General features: G+C 41.2%; 1 protein-coding gene across 1 annotated transcript in view; it reads left to right on the plus strand.

Moving 5' to 3' along the window:
* LOC146805022 (acetylserotonin O-methyltransferase-like) overlaps positions 1-20756 on the plus strand; it is a 447344-nt gene that overhangs the window by 55959 nt on the left and 370629 nt on the right. Inside the window, exon 2 of the mRNA XM_085620450.1 lies at positions 8427-8601. Within this exon, the coding sequence (XP_085476576.1) occupies positions 8427-8601 (175 nt within the window). The remainder of the gene's footprint in view (positions 1-8426; positions 8602-20756) is intronic.

Consider the following 20756-nt stretch of genomic DNA (forward strand, 5'->3'; position numbering starts at 1 on the left):
ACTAATAGTTGGTGGTAAATAAAGTATGGATGGTGAAATGCATTTCATAGCGCCTACAAGTGTGCAATGTGGCAGACATACATGCCCTTCGGGCATGTATGTGTGCCACATGTGCACACATGGCCGTTTCAGGGGTGCAACAGGGTGTCAATGTGACACCCTGCCACCCTTGCATGTGTTCCCCCCATTACCGAATCGGTATTTACCGATTCGGTAATGAGGCATACCTTCCCATCAATGGGAAGGTATGCCTCATTACCGAATCGGTAAATACCGATTCGGTAATTACCGAATTATTCCGATTCGGTAATATTTTCCGACCAATTACCTACATATCATTTACCACTTCATAAATACCGAATCGGTAAAATGCGGTATTTATGAAGTGGTAAATGTGTCCCTACCTACATATGGCCCATGATCCCTCAAATAGTGATCCACATATCGTGAGATATTCTCCAAAACACATCCTCTAGAAGAGATTATGGGTCTACCCGGTGGATTTTCTCTACTTTTATGTATCTTGGGTAGAAGGTACATGACCGGCAGGATGGGGTTATCTTTTTTGAGAAAACAATATTCTTCCCATTCAATCAGCCCTTTGTCCTTCCATTCATTCAATTTCTCCCAGATGTTCATGATACTCTTGTTGTATTCTATTCGAGTCGAGTGTGTGTATGTAGTGTTATCATTAAGTTGGCGTGTGTTTTGGAGAATATCTCACAATATGTGGATCACTATTTGAGGGATTTTGTATCTATGTTACCTTCATATGTAAGAGACACAAAGGATTTTCTTAGTAAAATCGACAATTTTATGTGGATTGAGAACTGTATATTAGTGACTTTAGATGTAAATTCACTATATACGGTAATCAATCACGAACAGGGAGTACAGGCATGTGCACGGTTCCTTAAACGGAGAAACATTACGTTTTTGGGACATACCAACATGATTCTGAATATGATCAGATTCTGCCTGAATAACAATTTTTTCTTATTTAATGATGACATTGTTATATCCTGCTAATGCTAATGCATTGCCAGTCTACCACCAGTGGAATGTTAATGTGATGATGCAGAATGTTGGGAATCTGCAGTGAGTAATGACAGTTGACTGGGCTGAGCTGCCTGCTGGCTGCTCCTGGTGGGGTCTTTATCTGGTCTACTTCTAATCTTCCTGTGATCCTGTACCATCACCAATAAAACCTCCTTAAACCATCTCAACTGAGTGGACTTGATCACTACAGAATTTTGGCGACGAGGATGGGATGGTTTACAGACATGTATGAACAAGAACTGGGAACCGCGATGGGTACATGCTTTGCGCCCAGTTTCGCCAATCTTTTCATGGGAGCATGGGAAGAAGATAACAATCACAATGCCAACCTTCACGATACCTTCATGAAAGTTAAGTTATGGCTCAGGTATATTGATGACCTTTTTGTTATCTGGCAAGGGGAGGAAGATGATCTTCGCCACTTCATTGATTCCCTGAACCAGAATGACAAGAATCTCACATTTACCAGTACCATCAGCAGAAATGAGGTGGACTACCTAGATACCAAAGTACTGGTGGTGGGAAACAGAATCCAGACTATTCTTCACCGCAAAATCACCGCAGGCAACACTCTTCTTCATGCCCTGAGCAGCCACCCGGACAATCTTAAATGGAGTATACCATACGGAGAACTGCTCAGGGCAAAAAGAAACTGCAGTACCCTGAATGATTACTTAAAGGAAGAGAAAGTGATGATCAAAAGGTTCAGGGAGAGAGGCTGTCCACCTTGGGTACTCAAAAGGGCAACAGAAAGGATATCCAAGACTGAGAGGGGCAGATTACTGGAAGTGGCATCTGAGATGCCCATGGAAAAGGAAGAATCCAATGAAACACGCATGATTCTCACTTACAATGGCAATTCCGATCAAGTACGCAAAATCATCGTACAAAATTGGAAAATACTGAAAAATGACCCAATAATAGGAGGGGGACTACCAGACAGACCCAGTATAACCTACAGAAGGGGACGCAATCTCAGAGACATGTTAGTACAGAGTGACGTATCAGTCAGCACGAACACTAGAGGCATTAATCTTAAGGGTTTTTTTCCATGTGGCCATTGCAAGGCATGTGCCAATAGCCAGATGATCAAGGAATTTTGGAACACCAGCACCAATACGATGATCAGTATAGATCAATTTTTAACATGCAACAGTACATTTGTCATCTATGTATTGGAGTGTCCTTGCAAATTAAGGTATGTGGGCAGTACGACACACATGGTGAAAAAACGCATCCTAGAGCACTTGAGGGCGATCAGAAATAAGGATAAACAATATCCCATCGCCAGACATTTTGAAAAATACCATTTCTCAGACTGCACCAAACTCTCCTATTATGGCATAGAACAGGTCATACCCAAAAAGAGGGGAGGCAACCGTACCCTGAGACTTAGACAACGAGAATCCAGACACATCATAGGCATGTGCACAAGATTTCCTAATAGGCATAACTTGGACGAAGAAATGGCAATCCATTTACAAACTGAATAAGAAATCTAGTCCTAGGCCTTTTTAGTCCTATTGAGTATAATCGTGTGTTTTTTAACTCTGCTTTTTTAACTCTGCTTTGATTGCAAGATTTATAATGGCATAGCCTGCAACACACGCATGTTATTGACAATGGAATCCTCTCTTTTGTCTCTCCAACAGGAGGAAAGGAAGGGAACATGTCTTCACCCAATGACAACGGTATCCCTACCCGGTCCTTCATATACCTTCCAGATATTCTGAGAGATACAGATAAGAACTTGGAGATATTATTTGATCTATTGTGATATTTTTGCTGATTTATTTTCACATTCACCTTTGTACTGTAATTTGCATCGTAGATTACAAATTGGGGATGGTAGACACATAGTTTACAATGAGACACAGGGGGAAAGCAAAATTTACAGTAAAGACAGAACATGGCAAATACACATTGAGTTCTCGGGCACTATGCCTGATATTGTACGAAGAAAGCATTGCAATGTGTTAAACAGTACTGCAGATGTTAACAATGTGACAATTCTGAAACGTATTCAATGCAACAACAATGCAATAATATTATTCATCATACACTTTTGCCTGATAGCATGAGTTACCTAGTGATACTAATTGTTGGTGAACATGACGAGAAAATTGGTACTAAATCTATTATTGCGCACAATTTGCCATTTTCAGAGAATGCATTTAGACGAGTTGACAATACTTAGTAGGCACTATTCGCATCACATTGCCACTTGATCATGATGTTACGAAACACGGCATTTAATCTGCCAATACAATCAACTTGTTACCGATAATGAACGAATTGACATTGTTTATCGTGCACTATTTACAAATACGAACAGTCTGGCTAATACACATCAGACATCACAAGATGGCGTTACTTAACAATGAACTTTCAACATAGCACTGTCAGTCCGACAACTCTGTCCATGACCTCATGTGAAAAAGTATGTAATGCTTTAATGTTTTGACAAACGCTGTGTGAACAAGCCCGTTCACGGGTGAAACGCGTCACGGCGGGTTTATGGAGTTAATAAACCCCCTTAATGGTTACTCTACTCTGATAATCTTGGTGTGTTTTTGGTCTACGAGCGCGAATGGAACTCCGTTTTTGTGGAATATATATATATATATATATATATATATATATATATATATATATATATATACACATATGTAAGTGCACTGAATACCAACAAGGATGGCCTACAGTTTACACACAACTCTAACAAAACAAAAATCCAATTCCTGGATATTGTAGTATACCAGGAAAATGGCCAACTAAAAACCACAACATATCGAAAACCCGCAGCCACAAAAAGTCTGCTCCATGGTACGAGCTTTCATCCAAAACCCCTGATTAAAAGCATACCCTTTGGGGAATTTTTACGTATGAAACGCAACTGCTCAGATGAAAATTAATTAAAACAAAAAATGGATGAAACAACCAAACAATTCCTAGAAAGAGGCTACAAACCGACAGATATAAGAATGGGAAGAACCAAGACAGAACAAATTCCAAGAGAATCCATCTTACAAGTGAACGAACAACAAAAAAATGAAGCATCAGACATAAGAATGATCTTGTCTTATAGTAAAGAAAATCATGCCATTTCAGAAATAATGAATAAACACTGGCATATACTACTGAGAGATCCAGATATGAGAAAACTTCTCAATGATAAACCAAGTATAACTTATAAAAAAGCACCATCAATTCAAGATAAAATCGTGCATAGTCATTTTACAGAAATAAAAAAGAAAACTTGGCTCTCGGAACATCAAAAAGGCTTAAAAAAATGTGAAAAATGCAAGGCTTGTAAAATTGGAATGAACAAAAAAGAAATCATGGGTCCAAAAGGAAATAAATATATAATCAGAGAAAAAATCAACTGTGAAAGTGCATTTGCCATATACATGTTGGAATGCAACTGCGGAAGCAGATACATTGGAAGCACAATATGTAAACTGAAAAAGAGAATATTGGAACATATCCGTGCAATCCAAAATAATGACCAGACGTATGCAATGGCAAAACATATGAAATCTCATCAAGAATATGAATGTCAACAAATGAACTATTGGGGACTTGCAACAATCCCCATGAATGGAAGAGGAGGAGATAGAACCAAAAAACTAAGACAATTGGAGTCAAAAATGATAATCAGATTTCAAACCAAACAGCCGAGAGGACTGAACGCTGATGAAGAACTCCATGTACACTTGTAAACAACCTGCTTGTAGAAAGAGGAAAAAAGATTTAAATATCTGTGATGTAAAAGATCTAAAAGTTTATTAAAAATAGAAGCAAATCATGTACTGGCTGGTTATAATGCGTAAAATGAAATTGCATGAGGCATAATATCATACAATCAGGGCACTAAGTCATTACTAAAACGCAAACAAAAAACATATATCGAATGTATATAGAAAAGAACAAATTGGTTCACCATTCAAACTTGTAATTAATAACACTGTTTGCACTGTATATATATAAAAAAATCACTTTTTCGCCATGTGTACTACATTTCCCATGATGCATCATAAGGGCTGCATGGGCAGTTGTATGTATAAAGACATTACTTGTAGAACACAGCTAACCGTGAGCAAGACCAGAGTGGTCGAAACGCGTTGGTTTGTTTAAGGAAATTCGAAGGTGGAGAGCTGTTTGTAAATCGAAGTAAAAAGTTCTTGATACCTACATCCTGGAGTGCGAGCATTTCTTTTTTTGGTGAAAATATATATATATATATATATATATTTGTTTTTTTTATACTTTTCTGCTAGTACAGTAAAGAATGCTTGCCATGATCTTCATCTCAGTATCCTTAATAGAATCTAAATTTCCAGTCACGATAGCGAGGGAGATTTTACATTATGATATAGTTTGTATGTGGAGGAGACATGAATTTGAGAATGCTGATAATTATTTGGCATGCTGTCTAGTAGTGATGCAGTGACAAATGGCATACAATTGAGGCTATTGTGAATTGAGTAGGACAATATTAGGAATTTTATGGCATCAACTAAATATGTTTATTGGCTTGAGCATAGTGTGTGATCCTAAAACAGGTTTAGTAGATGGTGGCATGAAAGAAAGATCTTGGTGGGAAGGGGATTCTAAATACAGGAAGCGTTACCTGAGATTCTTCTCATGATGTTTTACATTTTGTTTAAAAAGGTGTTTGGGGGAGTAGATTCCATTTGCTTCTCATGTTCCTGCTTGTCTAGTTTTTCCCAGACAGTTCCAGTTTTTATACAATATGGAACCATGTAGGTGATTTCGGTGTCAGGGTTTGTCCGTGTGCAGACTCTTTTAGCTTAAGTCATTTTCAAGTGTTAGCTACTTCAGAAAGTTTACAATGTGAGTTATTCTGTTGAATTCTATTGCCTGAGTGATAAGCCTGGTTGCACAGATAGCTTTGAAAGGGTTTAGGAATGATGTAGGTAGTCCACTTAATAGTATGTTGCCATATTCTATGTGCGCTATTACCTGTACCTGTTTAGCAGGTTTGGAGATGTCCTAGTGGTCTTAGTGTTATGGAACAACTACAGTTAAAATCTCCACACTTAGTAATTTCTCTGACATGGGGGTTAAGATTAGCAGAGTGAAATCTACTACAAAGAAGGGATGGCTGGGTATCAATTGCGCAGAGTTGTGATGTAATGAAAATTCAAGAAATCTGGTTGCTCCAAGGATATGGTAATGGCCACCCACCACATACCAGAAGGTATAGACAAACTCTACACCATTTAGACAAAAGAAAGAGGATACATCCTGAGCATATTCCACAAAAAAAGTCAGTTAAAGTTCTTAATCAACACCAATAGTCTTCTTAATCTTCTTTTATTTCTTTAAACAGTCCTAGCCGCCAACACGTCTAGACGCCGTTTCTCAGGACTCGCTTTTGACCACGCTGCTCTTACGGGTACCTGATGGTTTCTTTATGCACAAGGGAAGCTGGAGAGACTACATTTTCTTGTCTCATGGATCAGGAATTTGATAAGTTCTTGGAAATATGATAAATATTTACACTCATTAATAATTCAAATGTTGCTGTTAATCTTTGAACATTGTTAAATAGCCCTGAGGAAGTCTGTGGCTTACACCACAAAGAGACGAAACACATGTTGGTGGTTAGGACTGTTCTTGGAGAAGGTTTAAAGAAATAAAAGAAGATTAAGAAGACTATTGGTGTTGATTCATTAAGAACTTTAACTGATTACTGTGGAATATTCTCAGGATATATCCTCTTTCTTTTGTCAGAGTGAAATCTAACTATTTGGAGGGCTTTACCACCGTAGGGAAGATGTGTTGGGCTTGTATGTAATGTGTGAAAATGTATCGAATGCTAATAATGCGTCTTTAATCCTGACCCTTCTGGAGAGATCAGAGGGAATCTCTCAGGTTACAGGCTCCAATTTCAGTGATGTATTTAAATGAGTTGAGCAACTTTTTGAGTGAATATCTCACAATCTGTATGTCACATGCTAGAAACCTCAGACTCAGATCTTATGATCCAAGGAATCAATTTAATGAATGCGATTGAGCAGGGGAATATTAATTGTCAGTACTTAGGTAGAAAGGTGAAGTCTTACTACAGTGTTTATTTTATATAAATGTTTTCATTTGTAAACATTATTAAAACTATATTGCACTGTAGGAACTAAGCAGGTCCATTCCTTATACTGTCAGTCACCCCCTAAGGATTTTTGCACCTGATGCATACTTAATATTTAGTAAGCTAGAAGGATCCTTTTTGCTATGGATATCAAATTATCACATATAGGGCCATAATCCCTCACACAGCTTCCAGTAATGGACTGTAAAGTTGTGACTGCCACCAATTAAGAGAATCTCATCCACTTTGATACAGGGTAAACATATAACAAAAATATTAGCCACTAATAAAAGTAAAAAAAGCAAGATTTGAAATGATAGTCTTATTTGTTGATGTGTTATTTTTGACATTTATTTGGGAGTTTTCCAAAGCACTACTAACCACCATCAAAATAATTGTGGGTATATGGACGTATAAGAGGGAGTAGGATAATACATCTGCAGAAACTTACTTGGTCAAAAACTAGTCTGACGACTGGTAATAATTGAGTTTGAATAAAGGCTATGAAATGGCAATCTATTTAAGGCAATGATATGAAAAATAATCCATACAATAAAGGTTAAAACATTTTACATTAGTATTCAGCATAATAAGTGAATTCCTGAGGTACAGACCAATGGAAAACATAAGGAACTATCATTTTGTTTCCCTCATTAATGCTCCTCAGCTCTAGTATGAAGCTAAAGCCCTCTAAAGTCAGACCTAAAAAAACTGTTTGTTTAAACACATTTACATCTAGCCATATAGTAAAGAAAACTAAAAAACAATTAAACCAATAAAAATAATCCAATTTTTTTCATGGGCTGTTCTTTAAATGGGAGATTTTCATGAGCACATTTTATCGGCTTCCAATGATTTAAGTGTAAATACTGTAATTTTCCAAACATTTCACAGGTAGTTTGTTCTGGCAACAACAACATGGTTCGAAGGGGGTTGGGTCGGGCGGTCCTTCTTTAACTCACATTTATTCATGCAATTTGTGATATGTCTTTATAGAGCTGCCTTTCACCTTTCAGTCAGTCTAGTGCACAGATGGACACAAAAAAATAGATGACTGTCTCTGAGGTTGTAGTATCAAGATTACTTGCAAATTTCAGGTTTCCAAACCGTACATGCAAGAACATCACCTCAAATAATCAATTTACCTCTTACAGTCACTGCTCAATAGAAGAATTTGCATACTTTGTAATCACCAACATTTTTAAATAATCTTTGTTACTTTATAGTTGTAATTATTGCTATTTTTTCACAGGTACTGTTCACTGCCTGTGAACTGGGCATCTTTGACCTGTTGCAGGAGTGCGGTGTCCCCCTGTCCTCTCCAACAATTGCAGAGCGCTTGCATGCCAGTGTCGATGGAATGGAAAGGTTACTCTGTGCATGTGTGGGATTAAAGCTCCTGGAATTCGAGATGATAAATTCAGAAGGTAATGTGATAAATATCTAAGCCTTTTTATAAAAAGATCATTGTGATACCATTGGATAAGAGATGAATAAATAGCACATAATAAAATAAAATATTTAACATGTTAAGATAAAGTAAGAAGTTTATGTCCGTGCTTGGTGTGGGAATAGACCCAGGGTCTGACAGCAGGCCAGGCCCTTTGCCCAACCCCATCGCAGGCGCCCTATACCGGCAATCACTGCATCCAGCTCCACTTCCAGCTGCACACAGCCATCCATTTAGTAAAAAAAAGGTATTTATATATATATATATATATATATATATATATATATATATATACCTAGAATAGTTTTTAACATTTGAACCCCTGCTGCTATATTTATAAATGTATTAGAAGTATTGTTAATCATTCTGAATGTCTATGTAAAATCAATCCAAGTGGAGCCTGTTTTTCATTTTCACTATGTCACGTGATGTATGCATGGTGAGGGTGCTTAAAAGCAAAGACAGACTTTAATCTTGTCATGTGATCAAGCCCAGTTGATGGGTGAAACGTGTCATCTGCCATGCTAAGCGTCAGCAAATAAAGAAGAAATCTATACACTCAACTGGTGCCCGCGTCCCGCTTGTCAGCCAGCAGCTGTGGGAATTTTGTGATTTATATATAGAGATATACATATATATATATATGTATATATATATTACCTACTGGCGGTCGCCAGTAGGTAGTTATAGTTAGGACCACGTTTCCATAGGAAATCTGCAACATTCTATTTTGAATAACTTTGGCGCCGGTCGACGAATCCTCGCGAATTTTTCAAAATAGGTGGGGCGCTACCCTCTGCTCCTACCCTGAAAGTCTCGGGGGGATTCGTCAAGCGGGGGCTGAGATAAAAGGGGGGTCCCAAAACGCGTTTTTCCCATGCATTTTTCCATAGGACCTTTAGACACAGCTACAGCCCGAACGGCTGAACAGAATTACTTGAAATTTGGCAGAGAGGTAGTCCTCAGGTCAAGGAAGTGCCTTTTGTAGGTTTGGTGTAAATCTGTTCAGTAGATTCTGAGAAAATAGCCTTTAAATCAATATATATATCTGTGGCAGCTTACGGTGCGCTTACGGTGCGCTTACCGTAAGCTTACCGTAAGCGTACGGTGGCGTGCGCGAGCGCGATTTTGATTGGCTCTTAGATCTTAGTAAGCATTCGAATCGGTCGAAACCAGGAAGCGGTGGCCGCCATTTTCTCTCTCGCTCTCTGAGTTGGGCAGCAAAAACGAAGCCCAAAAATGTCTAAAGAGGCAGTTTCTTGAGATCCTAACCACCCAGCATTGATATAGGAGTCCCCAAACAACCCCCAAGCCCAAAACAATTTTTTTTTTTTTCGGTAAATCGCCGATTACGCTTACCGTACGCGTACGGTAAAAATAATAAAAAAAAAAATTCTCCACATTCTCCCCACCCCGTGTGCAAATGGTGCCCGAAGGGCACCATTTGTGCATGGCATATAAGAGCTATGAAATTAACAAATGTGCGCACGGTGCGCGAAGCGCATCGTGCGTACATGGCCCATCCCGCATAACGTGGGCACGCGGTGCGCGCAGCGCACCGCGTGACCACCGTGCGTGCACGGCACTAACTGCGTAAAGTGGGCGCGCGGTGCGCGAAGCGCACCGCGTGCTCACTGTGCGCGCACGTTGCACGAAGCGCACCGTGCGCGCACGGAACAAACTGCGTTAACTGGGCGCGCACGCCATGAATGGCGTAAAGTAACTTAGCATTTAAAAAACCGTACAAATTCACTGAAAAAACCATAGGTTTCACACATGTTATAGTTAGGAATTAGCATTTAAAAAACCTTGCAAATTCACTGAAAAAACCATAGGTTTCACACATGTTATAGTTAGCTGTACATTTCACTCGTAAAAAACCAATGAAATTCCCCCGTTATAGTTAGTGCAGGCAACTATAACTCACGCGACCGCAATCTTCTGCTGATAACATATGTGTCTTTATGAAAAAAAAATATTTGTAATATATGTATAGCTAAAATTTAATGGAAGAAGACATGGGCAAATAAGTGTCTAAATACAGTATTAGCATCAGCAGAGGATTGCGGTCGCGTGAGTTATAGTTGCCTGCACTAACTATAACGGGGGAATTTCATTGGTTTTTTACGAGTGAAATGTACAGCTAACTATAACATGTGTGAAACCTATGGTTTTTTCAGTGAATTTGCAAGGTTTTTTAAATGCTAATTCCTAACTATAACGTGTGTGAAACCTATGGTTTTTTCAGTGAATTTATATATATATATATATATATATATATATATATATTCACTGAAAAAACCATAGGTTTCACACATGTTATAGTTAGCTGGACATTTTACTGATAAAAAAACAATGAAATTCCCCCGTTATAGTTACTGTAGGCAACTATAACTCACGCGACCGTAATCCTCTGCTGATGCTAATACTGTATTTAGACACTTATTTGCCCATGTCTTCTTCCATTAAATTTTAGCTATACATATATTACAAATATTTTTCTTTCATAAAGACACATATGTCATCAGCAGAGGATTACGGTCGCGTGAGTTATAGTTGCCTACAGTAACTATAACGGGGGAATTTCATTGGTTTTTTATCAGTAAAATGTCCAGCTAACTATAACATGTGTGAAACCTATGGTTTTTTCAGTGAATTTGCAAGGTTTTTTAAATGCTAATTCCTAACTATAACGTGTGTGAAACCTATGGTTTTTTCAGTGAATTTGTACGTTTTTTTAAATGCTAAGTTACTTTACGCCATTTGTGGCGTGTGCCCACTTAACGCAGTTCGTTGCGTGCGCGCACCGTGCGCGCACAGTGAGCACGCGGTGCGCTTTGCGCACCGCGTGCCCACGTTACGCTAGATGGGCCATGAACGCACGATGCGCTTCGCGCACCGTGCGCACATGGAGGTCATATGATGAGCATCGTTGTGACAGGTAAAATATATGTTTTGTTTATCTCTGATGAACAATGCACAAAAGGTGACAATCGGGCACCATTTGCACACGGGGTGGGGAGAATGTGGATATTTTTTTTTTTATTATTATTTCTTACCGTACGCGTACGGTAAGCGTAATCGGCGAAATTTTCGAAAAAATTAAAATTGCCTTTTTTCACTTGGGGGATCGTTGGGGACTCCCTCGACATGGCTAGGTGCTTGGGAGCTGTGTAAACAGCCCCTTTACATGATTTGCACTTTGTTTTTCAACCCCCTGTCAGAGTGCGAGAGAGAAAATGGCGGCCGCCGCTTCCTGGTTTCGACCGATTCGAATGTTTACTAAGATCTAAGGGCCAATCAGAATCGCGCTCGCTCACGCCACCGTACGCGTACCATAAGAGCACCGTAAGCACACCGTAAGCTGCCACAGATATATATATTGATTTAAAAGCTATTTTCTCAGAATCTACTGAACAGATTTACACCAAACCTACAAAAGGCACTTCCTTGACCTGAGGACTACCTCTCTGCCAAATTTCAAGTAATTCTGTTCAGCCGTTCGGGCTGTAGCTGTGTCTAAAGGTCCTATAGAAAAATGCATGGGAAAAACGCGTTTTGGGACCCCCCTTTTATCTCAGCCCCCGCTTGACGAATCCCCCCGAGACTTTCAGGGTAGGAGCGGAGCGTAGCGCCCCACCTATTTTGAAAAATTCGCGAGGATTCGTCAACCGGCGCCAAAGTTATTCAAAATAGAATGTTGCGGATTTCCTATGGAAACGTGGTCCTAACTATAACTACCTACTGGCGACCGCCAGTAGGTAATATATATATATATATATATATATATATATATATATATATATTATCTACTGGCGGTCGCCAGTAGATAGTTATAGTTAGGACCCTGTTTCCATAGGAAATCCGCAACATTCTATTTGGAATAACTTTGGCGCCGGTCGATGAATCCTCGCGAAATTTTCAAAATAGGTGGGGCGCTACGCTCCGCTCCTACCCTGAAAGTCTCGGGGGGATTCGTCAAGCGGGGGCTGAGAAAAAAGGGGGGTCCCAAAACGCGTTTTTCCCATGCATTTTTCCATAGGACCTTTAGACACAGCTACAGCCCGAACGGCTGAACAGAGTTACTTGAAATTTGGCAGAGAGGTAGTCCTCAGGTCAAGGAAGTGCCTTTTGTAGGTCTGGTGTAAATCTGTTCAGTAGTTCCTGAGAAAATAGCATTTAAATCAATATATATATGTGGGCGGAGCCTAACCACACATCTCATCCTGAGATCTGATTGGCTGTCAGCACTTCATCCAAGAAGTGTTGGCAGCCATCTTGGGACCAATATACATGATAGCACCTCATTAAAAAGCATTGCAGTTAATAGAAGATTTTAAGACTTTAGTTACATTATAAATCATTTGTTGATGGTACCATACTCATTTTAGGAATTGTGGTATGTTCTAAGGTGATTTCACCATGTGAAAAAGCCTTCTGCTGGGATATCATGATTGAGAGAAAAATATTTTCTCATGCTTTTACCACAGAGGTTTGGAAGGTGATCTATAAGCTAAACTGAGAGCTTATTTTCTGTAAATTCACATTATCTTTCTCAGTCATGTGAGAATGAAGTCTGACATTCTCAGTAAAACATGTACATCCAACAAGGGCAGAGACTGTCAGTTGATTCCTTTGTGTTCTACTGCAGCTTTCCAGAGTGTTCCAAAGAACTACTAGAGCGCTAACCGTCCTACTTATGATAAATGTATGGCACACCTGAAGCCATCTTGCTTGGATTAAAGTGGTAACTCTTAAAACATTTAATTTAAAAAGGAACAAAATGAGGTGGTTCATTTTTCCATAAAAAGTATGATTAGTGCTGCATAAAGAAAAATTAGGGCACATTTTGAGTGACTTCTCAAATCCTGGCATGCAGACTGAAACATGCACTTTCAATACCAGCAGCAGTTTTCCCTGGTGAGCAGTAGCTTTACTACAGTGATCTAATGAGCAAAAAGAGTGCTAACATTCTGATTTTATGGCAAATGTGTGACACATTTGAATGCCTTCTTGATGGAATCAAAGTAAAAAACTGAAAGTATTTCCTACTGAGGAGACTGCAGTAAATGAGGAAATTAGGAAACTTCATAACAAATAAGTCTCCCAAGATGGCCACCAGAGACAAAAGAGCCCAAATGTAGCCCAAATATCACCCAGATGTAGCCCAAGTATAGCCCAATGACAGAATGTCCAAGAATGTTCTTAAAAACAACTAGAGCACTTACTGTCTTCATTATGACAAAAGTATGGCACACCTGAAGCCATCTTGATTGGAATAAACTGGTAACACTTAAAACATTTAATTTAAAAAGGAACACAATGAGGGGGTTCATTTTGCCATAGAAATTATGATTAATGCTGAAGAAAGAAAATGAGGGCACATTTTGAGTGACTTCTCAAATCCTCTTCTATTTCATTAAAAAATTCTGACATGCAGACTGAAACATGCACTTTTAATACCAGGAGCAGACTTCCATGGTGAGCAGTAGTTTTACTACAGTGATCTAATGAGCAACTAGAGTGCTAACATTCAGAATTCATGGCAAATGTGTGACATATCTGAATACCTTCATGATGGAATCAAAGTAAAAAACTGAAAGCATTTCCGACTGAGGAGACTGCAGTACATGAGGAAATTAGGAAACTTCATAACAAATAAATCTCCCAAGATGGCCACCGGAGACAAAAGAGCCCAAATGTAGCCCAAAATCACCCAGATATAGCCCAAATATAGCCCAATGACAGAAGTGTGCAAAACACTTATTATTTTGTGTTTTTGCAGTGTTATATAGTGCAGACTTGTCAGGTATTGGAGTGCTTTACATGAGCATTGGTTACATCACACAAGAACAAATTCATTTTGGTTGTAGACATGGGGAGACTAAGTGATTTGACCAGAATCATAGAATGTCGAGCTGAAGCAGAAACTTCAACCTGGTTCCCCAGTTGCAAAGTCTGCAGTTCTGGAAGTAACACCACATCCTCTCCCCTAAGTGCAACATTTAATCAAGTTGTCAACTAGATAAAAAAACATAAAGATAACAAATAATTTAAAAGTGCTTTGTCGCTATTTGAAAACTCAGAAAATATGTCCTTATTTTAGTCTTTTAGAGCACTAACCATAATTTTGATGCCAATAAGACCCTCTCATATATGTAATTTCTAAAGGAATGCTCTAGGTATTACAGTTTTGATTACATCAAGATGATGTCAGGCGCTCCACACTTTTGTAATAAATATAGAATGTTAGCAATCTAGTTGTTCATTAGGATACTGTTGAGAGGCAGAGGCCAGGGGCACGGACTCTGAAAATTGAAGGCAGGTAGGAGGGTGCAAAGGCAACAATTTAACCACACTGAGCAGGCAGGAAGGGCCGTGGAAGCACAACAGACTATGGAGGGCAGTGGAAAGGGGGGCAGGGGCAACAAACCAACAATACAGGACTTGCAAGAGAGGCTGTTGGAGGGAAGATCTATTACGGGTCAAGGAAGCTAGGGGCGGTCCCCAGAGCCCCGGGAGCCACCACAGAACTGAGCAGGAGAGTGAGTCAGGGACAAAAGGGGCACCTTAATTTGAGCCGGGGTGCCTAGGAACGCTTGCTCCAAAAATGAAGAAAACAGACATATGAGACATGGAATTGGAGGCAGAATACAATGGCAGTTTAATGAGAAGATGCAACTTCAAAGAAACCGCAGAATAGAGACCTAAAGTACAAAATACAGAATCCAGATAATCATACAGCTGTCATGATATTCTCTGTATCTCAATTAATGGACTGACAGAGAGAGAGAGAAAACACATCTATAAATGCATCATGAGAAACAAGTTACACCAAGGAAAATGTTACCTAGGGACACTCACATTTACTCTTAGAGCAAGCATTCCTGCAATTACAATACAACATCTTTTAAATGCAAAAGTAAAGAGAACAATGGTTAAACATAACATGACATTTCATATAGGTAAAATAGAATAAGATACTTCAAGCAAAGCCGAGCAAGACATTTTAAGCAAAGGAAGACAAGAGCTCCCAGTTCTTGGGGAAAACCTGCACAGCCTGTTAACCTACATACAGACGGCGAGGTTGTCCGTCGATATCTGTGGGTGCTCCCTTTTTATATCATTTTGTGGGCTCCTTTGCACGCTACATCTACCTACGTATGCTACCCAAAAGCTTCGTCTGCAGATTTTACCAGACATTTCGTCATTTACCCACTTAATGCTGACAATGGACTGGGTGAAAAGGTCAGTCTCTCAGGCCAATCGCTTATCGTAAGTTCCATAGAGCAAGCAGAAAATAATGGGTATTGTACAGGAATTCAATATATTCATGTATAAAATCTCCTCAGTTCTCCTAACTTGACGCTCTGCGGTTTCCACTTCCTTAAAAGCGGGAAACCTGCCCAGGAAGCAAGTACCAGTCCAGGATGCAGCCTACTGTATGTCGACAGCTTCAGGGGGATGTTGAACTTTGATACCGAGCACGGAGCACTCGGGTAGGGTGGGGGCTACTAGTTTGGAGCAGAAGGCCTCGCAGACCTGCCTTCAGACTGCTATACACTAAAATTGCAGAGCTATGGTCAATTTAACAAAGAGGCCTACATATTGAACAGAAGGGCCTACACAGGGGTTTTATACTGGCTGAGTGGTAAGGATGTCTCAGGATAATTATATAGCAACACAGGACCCGCTGGTCAATTTAATACGGCCTACAAATGCGGCTGGCAGGGCAAGGACAAGGGTCTCATACTTCAGGTGTGGACAGAACGGGCCAGGGGCCCCCTGTGATACAAAATCTACCCTCCTTCAAGGCTGTGGCAATGTAATAGACCATTGTGGGCAGAAGGAAGAGGCAATGGTAGTACAACCATACATGCCAACAGACCCGATTCAGCCAGGAAACGTCCAATGTTTTTAAGCTCAAATGGGCTTTATTTGATCTGTCTCCTGTCTACAATATCCTCTTTTTCAATGTAACTCAAAGGGGAAAATCAATACCCCAGTTTTTTTTCAAAATCTCCCTCTTACCAAGTTCAAAATGTTCGCAAGTATGGTACATTGGATCATGGAAGGAAATGGGATAGGGACATGGACTTGGATAACAGAGGACAGGAGAGACATGGAGAGGTGCACCAAACTGACCCTGCAGGGCAGGCATCAGGGTTTGCAGCAGCACAATACACCACACAGGGCATGCAGGACGGGAGTGCAGCACAACAATCCATAGAAAGCAAGAGGGAGGGGACAGGACCATGCACATGGACAACAGAGAACAGAGGGGCAAGAGGCAATGGTAGCTAGCTGACCATAATGGACAGACAGGAGAGAAGGCTGCAGCATAACAGACCATAAAGGGCAGGAGGGACGGATCAGGGGCATTACAATGGAACAGACAAGCCAGGAGGGAGGGAGTAGGGGTCTGCACATGTAAACAGAGGGCTGGGGGCAAGGGGGCAGGGCAGGAGCAGCAAGATGGCCATGGAGGTCAGGCAGGATGGGCACTAGAAGCAAGACACAACATGAAGAGCAACAGTGAGACTGTGATGGCATACACACAGACCATGGAGGGAAGGTGGGAGGGGGTCAGGGGCAGCTAACTGACCACACAGGGAAGGTGGGAGGGGCCATGGCAGCACAGAAGACCATGCATGGCAAGTGGGAGGGTTAGTGGCAGCACAATGGCTATGATGGGCAAGAAGGAGGGTGCAGGGGCATGCACAAAGGACGATGGAGGATAGAAGGGAGGGTCAGGACCTGTGCACAGACAAGAAAGTTCAGGGGAAGGGGCCTCACAACAGACCACACGGGGCAGGCAGGAGGAGCAATTGCAGCACAACAGACCAGGGAGGGCAGAAGGGTGTGGCAGTACAATGGACCATGTAGGACAGGAGGAAGAGGATAGAGGCATGGCATGTGGACAGGCAGGGTGGAGGTGGCAGGGACAGGTTACAGTCATCTGACAATGCTAGGCAGGTGGGAGGGGAGTGGCAGCTCAACAGAACACTCAGAGTAGATAGGAGTGGCAGGTCCATGGGACATGGTGGGCAAAAAGGATGGAGCAGGGGCATGCACAAAGACATCGGAGGGCAGGGGGAAGGAGAATAGGGGCAGCAAGCTAAGCACAGAGTTTAAGCAGGAGGTCAATGATGGGGCATAGAATTGGGCAATGGAGGGCAGGAGGAGTGGACTGGTACATCATACTAAATTGAGGGCAGTGGCAGCACATCAGACCATGCATGGCAGGAGGGAGGAGGCTAGTCCATGGATTCACACAACAGAGGATAGGGAGGAGGGGGATGGGGCAGCAAGCTAACTGTTCAGAGAAGGCGGGTATTAGAAACTTTATTGTTTTTAAAACATTTTGTCTGTGCAAACTACTTAAAATATGAACAAGTATGCAGCATAATCTCACTTTTATTCAGGAAGAAGAAGACGTTAGTGACTGTGACTCCGGGCTCACTTGGCAAAAACACCCCCTGACCCTCCACCCCCTATCGCAAAATGTAATGCCCGTGAAAAGGGTAGGTGAACACAGTGTTATATAGAACATAGTCCTGAGAGCACGATTGAAAATGAAAACTAGATATAGTGTATGGTATAAACTATGCACCAAAAAGTGTGATATAAGATGAACCAGGCATGAAATATAATATGCAATACATTGTGCGCAATGACAGATTCATTGGAGAGCGCGAGATAGCACAGGCACTAGCGTGTGCTATGCGATATGCGCCTTGGAGTGTAATATGCACAGGGCAGTGTTGTGTAACCTAACTAGTCTCTAAAGTTGTAATATAAAATATGTGCTGGGGAGTGTAACGTTGCATATGCACTGTGACAAAGATATGGATCCCAAATTGTAATATGTATGGCATAGCACTGTGCGTTATAACATAGGCATCGAGGAAGGCACGTTAGATGGGGCAATGTAACCCGTGCGAAGACCAGTGTGGCATGACATTTTCACGGGGTGGTGTTACAGTGCACATGGGCTAGAGAGTGTCATAGCATATGCACTAGCTAGTGGAATACAATACAGAGGTGTGTGGCACTCGGCAGGCAATGGTGGGTGTAACACAGCATTGGGCTCTGTCAGGAGAGCGCTGTGACTCGCAAGTGATGTTCGTCCCCTTTCCAGAGAGTAAAATAAAAAGTATTACACATCCGGCAGTGGATGTGTGTTTTATTAACTGTGAGGGGGGTTTCTTGCATAGTTTTGGTCGAATTTTTGTCGAATCCCCTTTGAATGGCTTGGTGTGCATGTGTATTAAATGTGCCCGTCAATAGCTACCCATGTTTGTATAAATAAACGACAAGGGTGTCTACCTGGATTAGGCACGGTAGAGCATCAGACATGTCAGAGCTTCACTAGTGGTGTAAATACATTCCACGTGGATTAATTGCATGCATAGTCGCCTTTTAATGAATATCACGCAAATCGTCATGGTGATAGGTACGTACGGTTTGTCCAGCATGTCCTAGGTGTGTCTATAAATATATATTTTTTAAAAATAATAAAAAACAGTGGCCGGCCCTGGGGATTGGGGTCAAAAAAATATAATTAGGAGACAGGCCCTGGGGGATGGGGTCATCAGGGCCAATAAATTAGAATAAGAAGGGGAACCACACAGCCCCCCTTCTTAAAAAAATAAAATAAATAAAAGACTGGCATCGTGCCGGAGGCCATGCCCCCTCCATGCAGCACTCTGCAAACGCGCCCCCAACAGGCATCTCCAGTATGCGCCAGGGAGCTGCGCTGCAGACAGGTGTTCTGAGGCCAAGCCCCTTTTTACACCTCTCTGCAACGCAGCTCTGTGGCGCTTACTGGAGGTACCTAGTGGTCTAGTGTGACCCTAGGGACCCTTAGGATTCAAGGGGACTTAATCTCTCAACTTAGAACAGCCACAGGGCGCGTTTACACAGTGGTGAAGGGAGGGGACGGGGCCTGAGGTGACGTGTGCAAACACGCACCATGGCACGTTTTAAATTGGGGATATAATTTCCCTTCAATACTGAGGGCCCCTGGGGGCTAACTAGCCCACCAAGTGCTTCCAGTAAGCGCCACTGAGCTGCATTGCAGAGAGGTGGTCCAGGCCGTGCCACTTTTTACACCTCTCTGCAACGCAGCTCTGTGGCACTTACTGGAGGTACCTAGTGGGCTAGTTGGACCCTAGGGACCCTCAGGACTCAAATGAACTTAATCTCCCAACTAAAAACGGACACAGGGCGTGTTTACACAATGGTGAAAGGAGGGGACGGGGCCTGAGTTAACGTGTGCAAAAACGCCCTGTGGCCTGTTTTAAGAGGTAGTTTTAATCCCCATGCCCTATTATATACTAGGGGCTTATAGAGGAGGTAAGGCTAATCACAGGGGGACCCCAACGCATAATGTTCCCTAGTGTATGTAGGTGTTTTCACTGTATTCTAAGTGTCTTTTAACATAGCACTGGCTCTAGGACTGGTTAGTCAGACTCAGTTACCACCAGTATCCGTCTGAAAAAGTTGAGGGTACAGGATGATTTTGCAACAAGGCTTCTTTCTGCTCTTCTTTTTGTTCTTTCTGCACGTTATCCTTCTTCCTGCACTTATCTTCGTATTTGAGGACTTCTGTTGCTTCTTTCTGCACTTCTTTTGTTTCTTTCTGTGCATTTTTTCTTCTTTCTTCACATGTCCTATCTCTGTAGGCATAGTTAGAAATTAGCATTTAAAAAACCTTTGAAATTAACAGAAAAAACCATAGGTTTCAGGCACGTTATAGTTAGGAATTAGCATTTAAAAAACCTCAGAAATTCACTGAAAAAACCATAGGTTTCAGGGGTGTTATAGTTAGCTGGACTTTTCACTTGTACAAAACCATTGAAATTCCCCCGTTATAGTTAGTTCAGCTAACTATAACTCGCGCGCCCGCAATGCACTGCTGATGACGTCACATATTACATCACTCATGACATGGTCAGTGACATCACTCATGACATCACTGATGACATCTCAAATGACATCACTGATGACATCACTGATGACATCATCCTTGTGATAGAGTGGCAGACCTCCTCTCACCCTAATATAACCTTTGATACACACATTCAAAAATAGAGACTAAAATTTTCAAAACAATGGACATACCAATAC

The sequence above is a fragment of the Triturus cristatus genome, chromosome 8, assembly GCF_964204655.1.
Source record: "Triturus cristatus chromosome 8, aTriCri1.1, whole genome shotgun sequence".
NCBI lineage: Eukaryota > Metazoa > Chordata > Amphibia > Caudata > Salamandridae > Triturus > Triturus cristatus.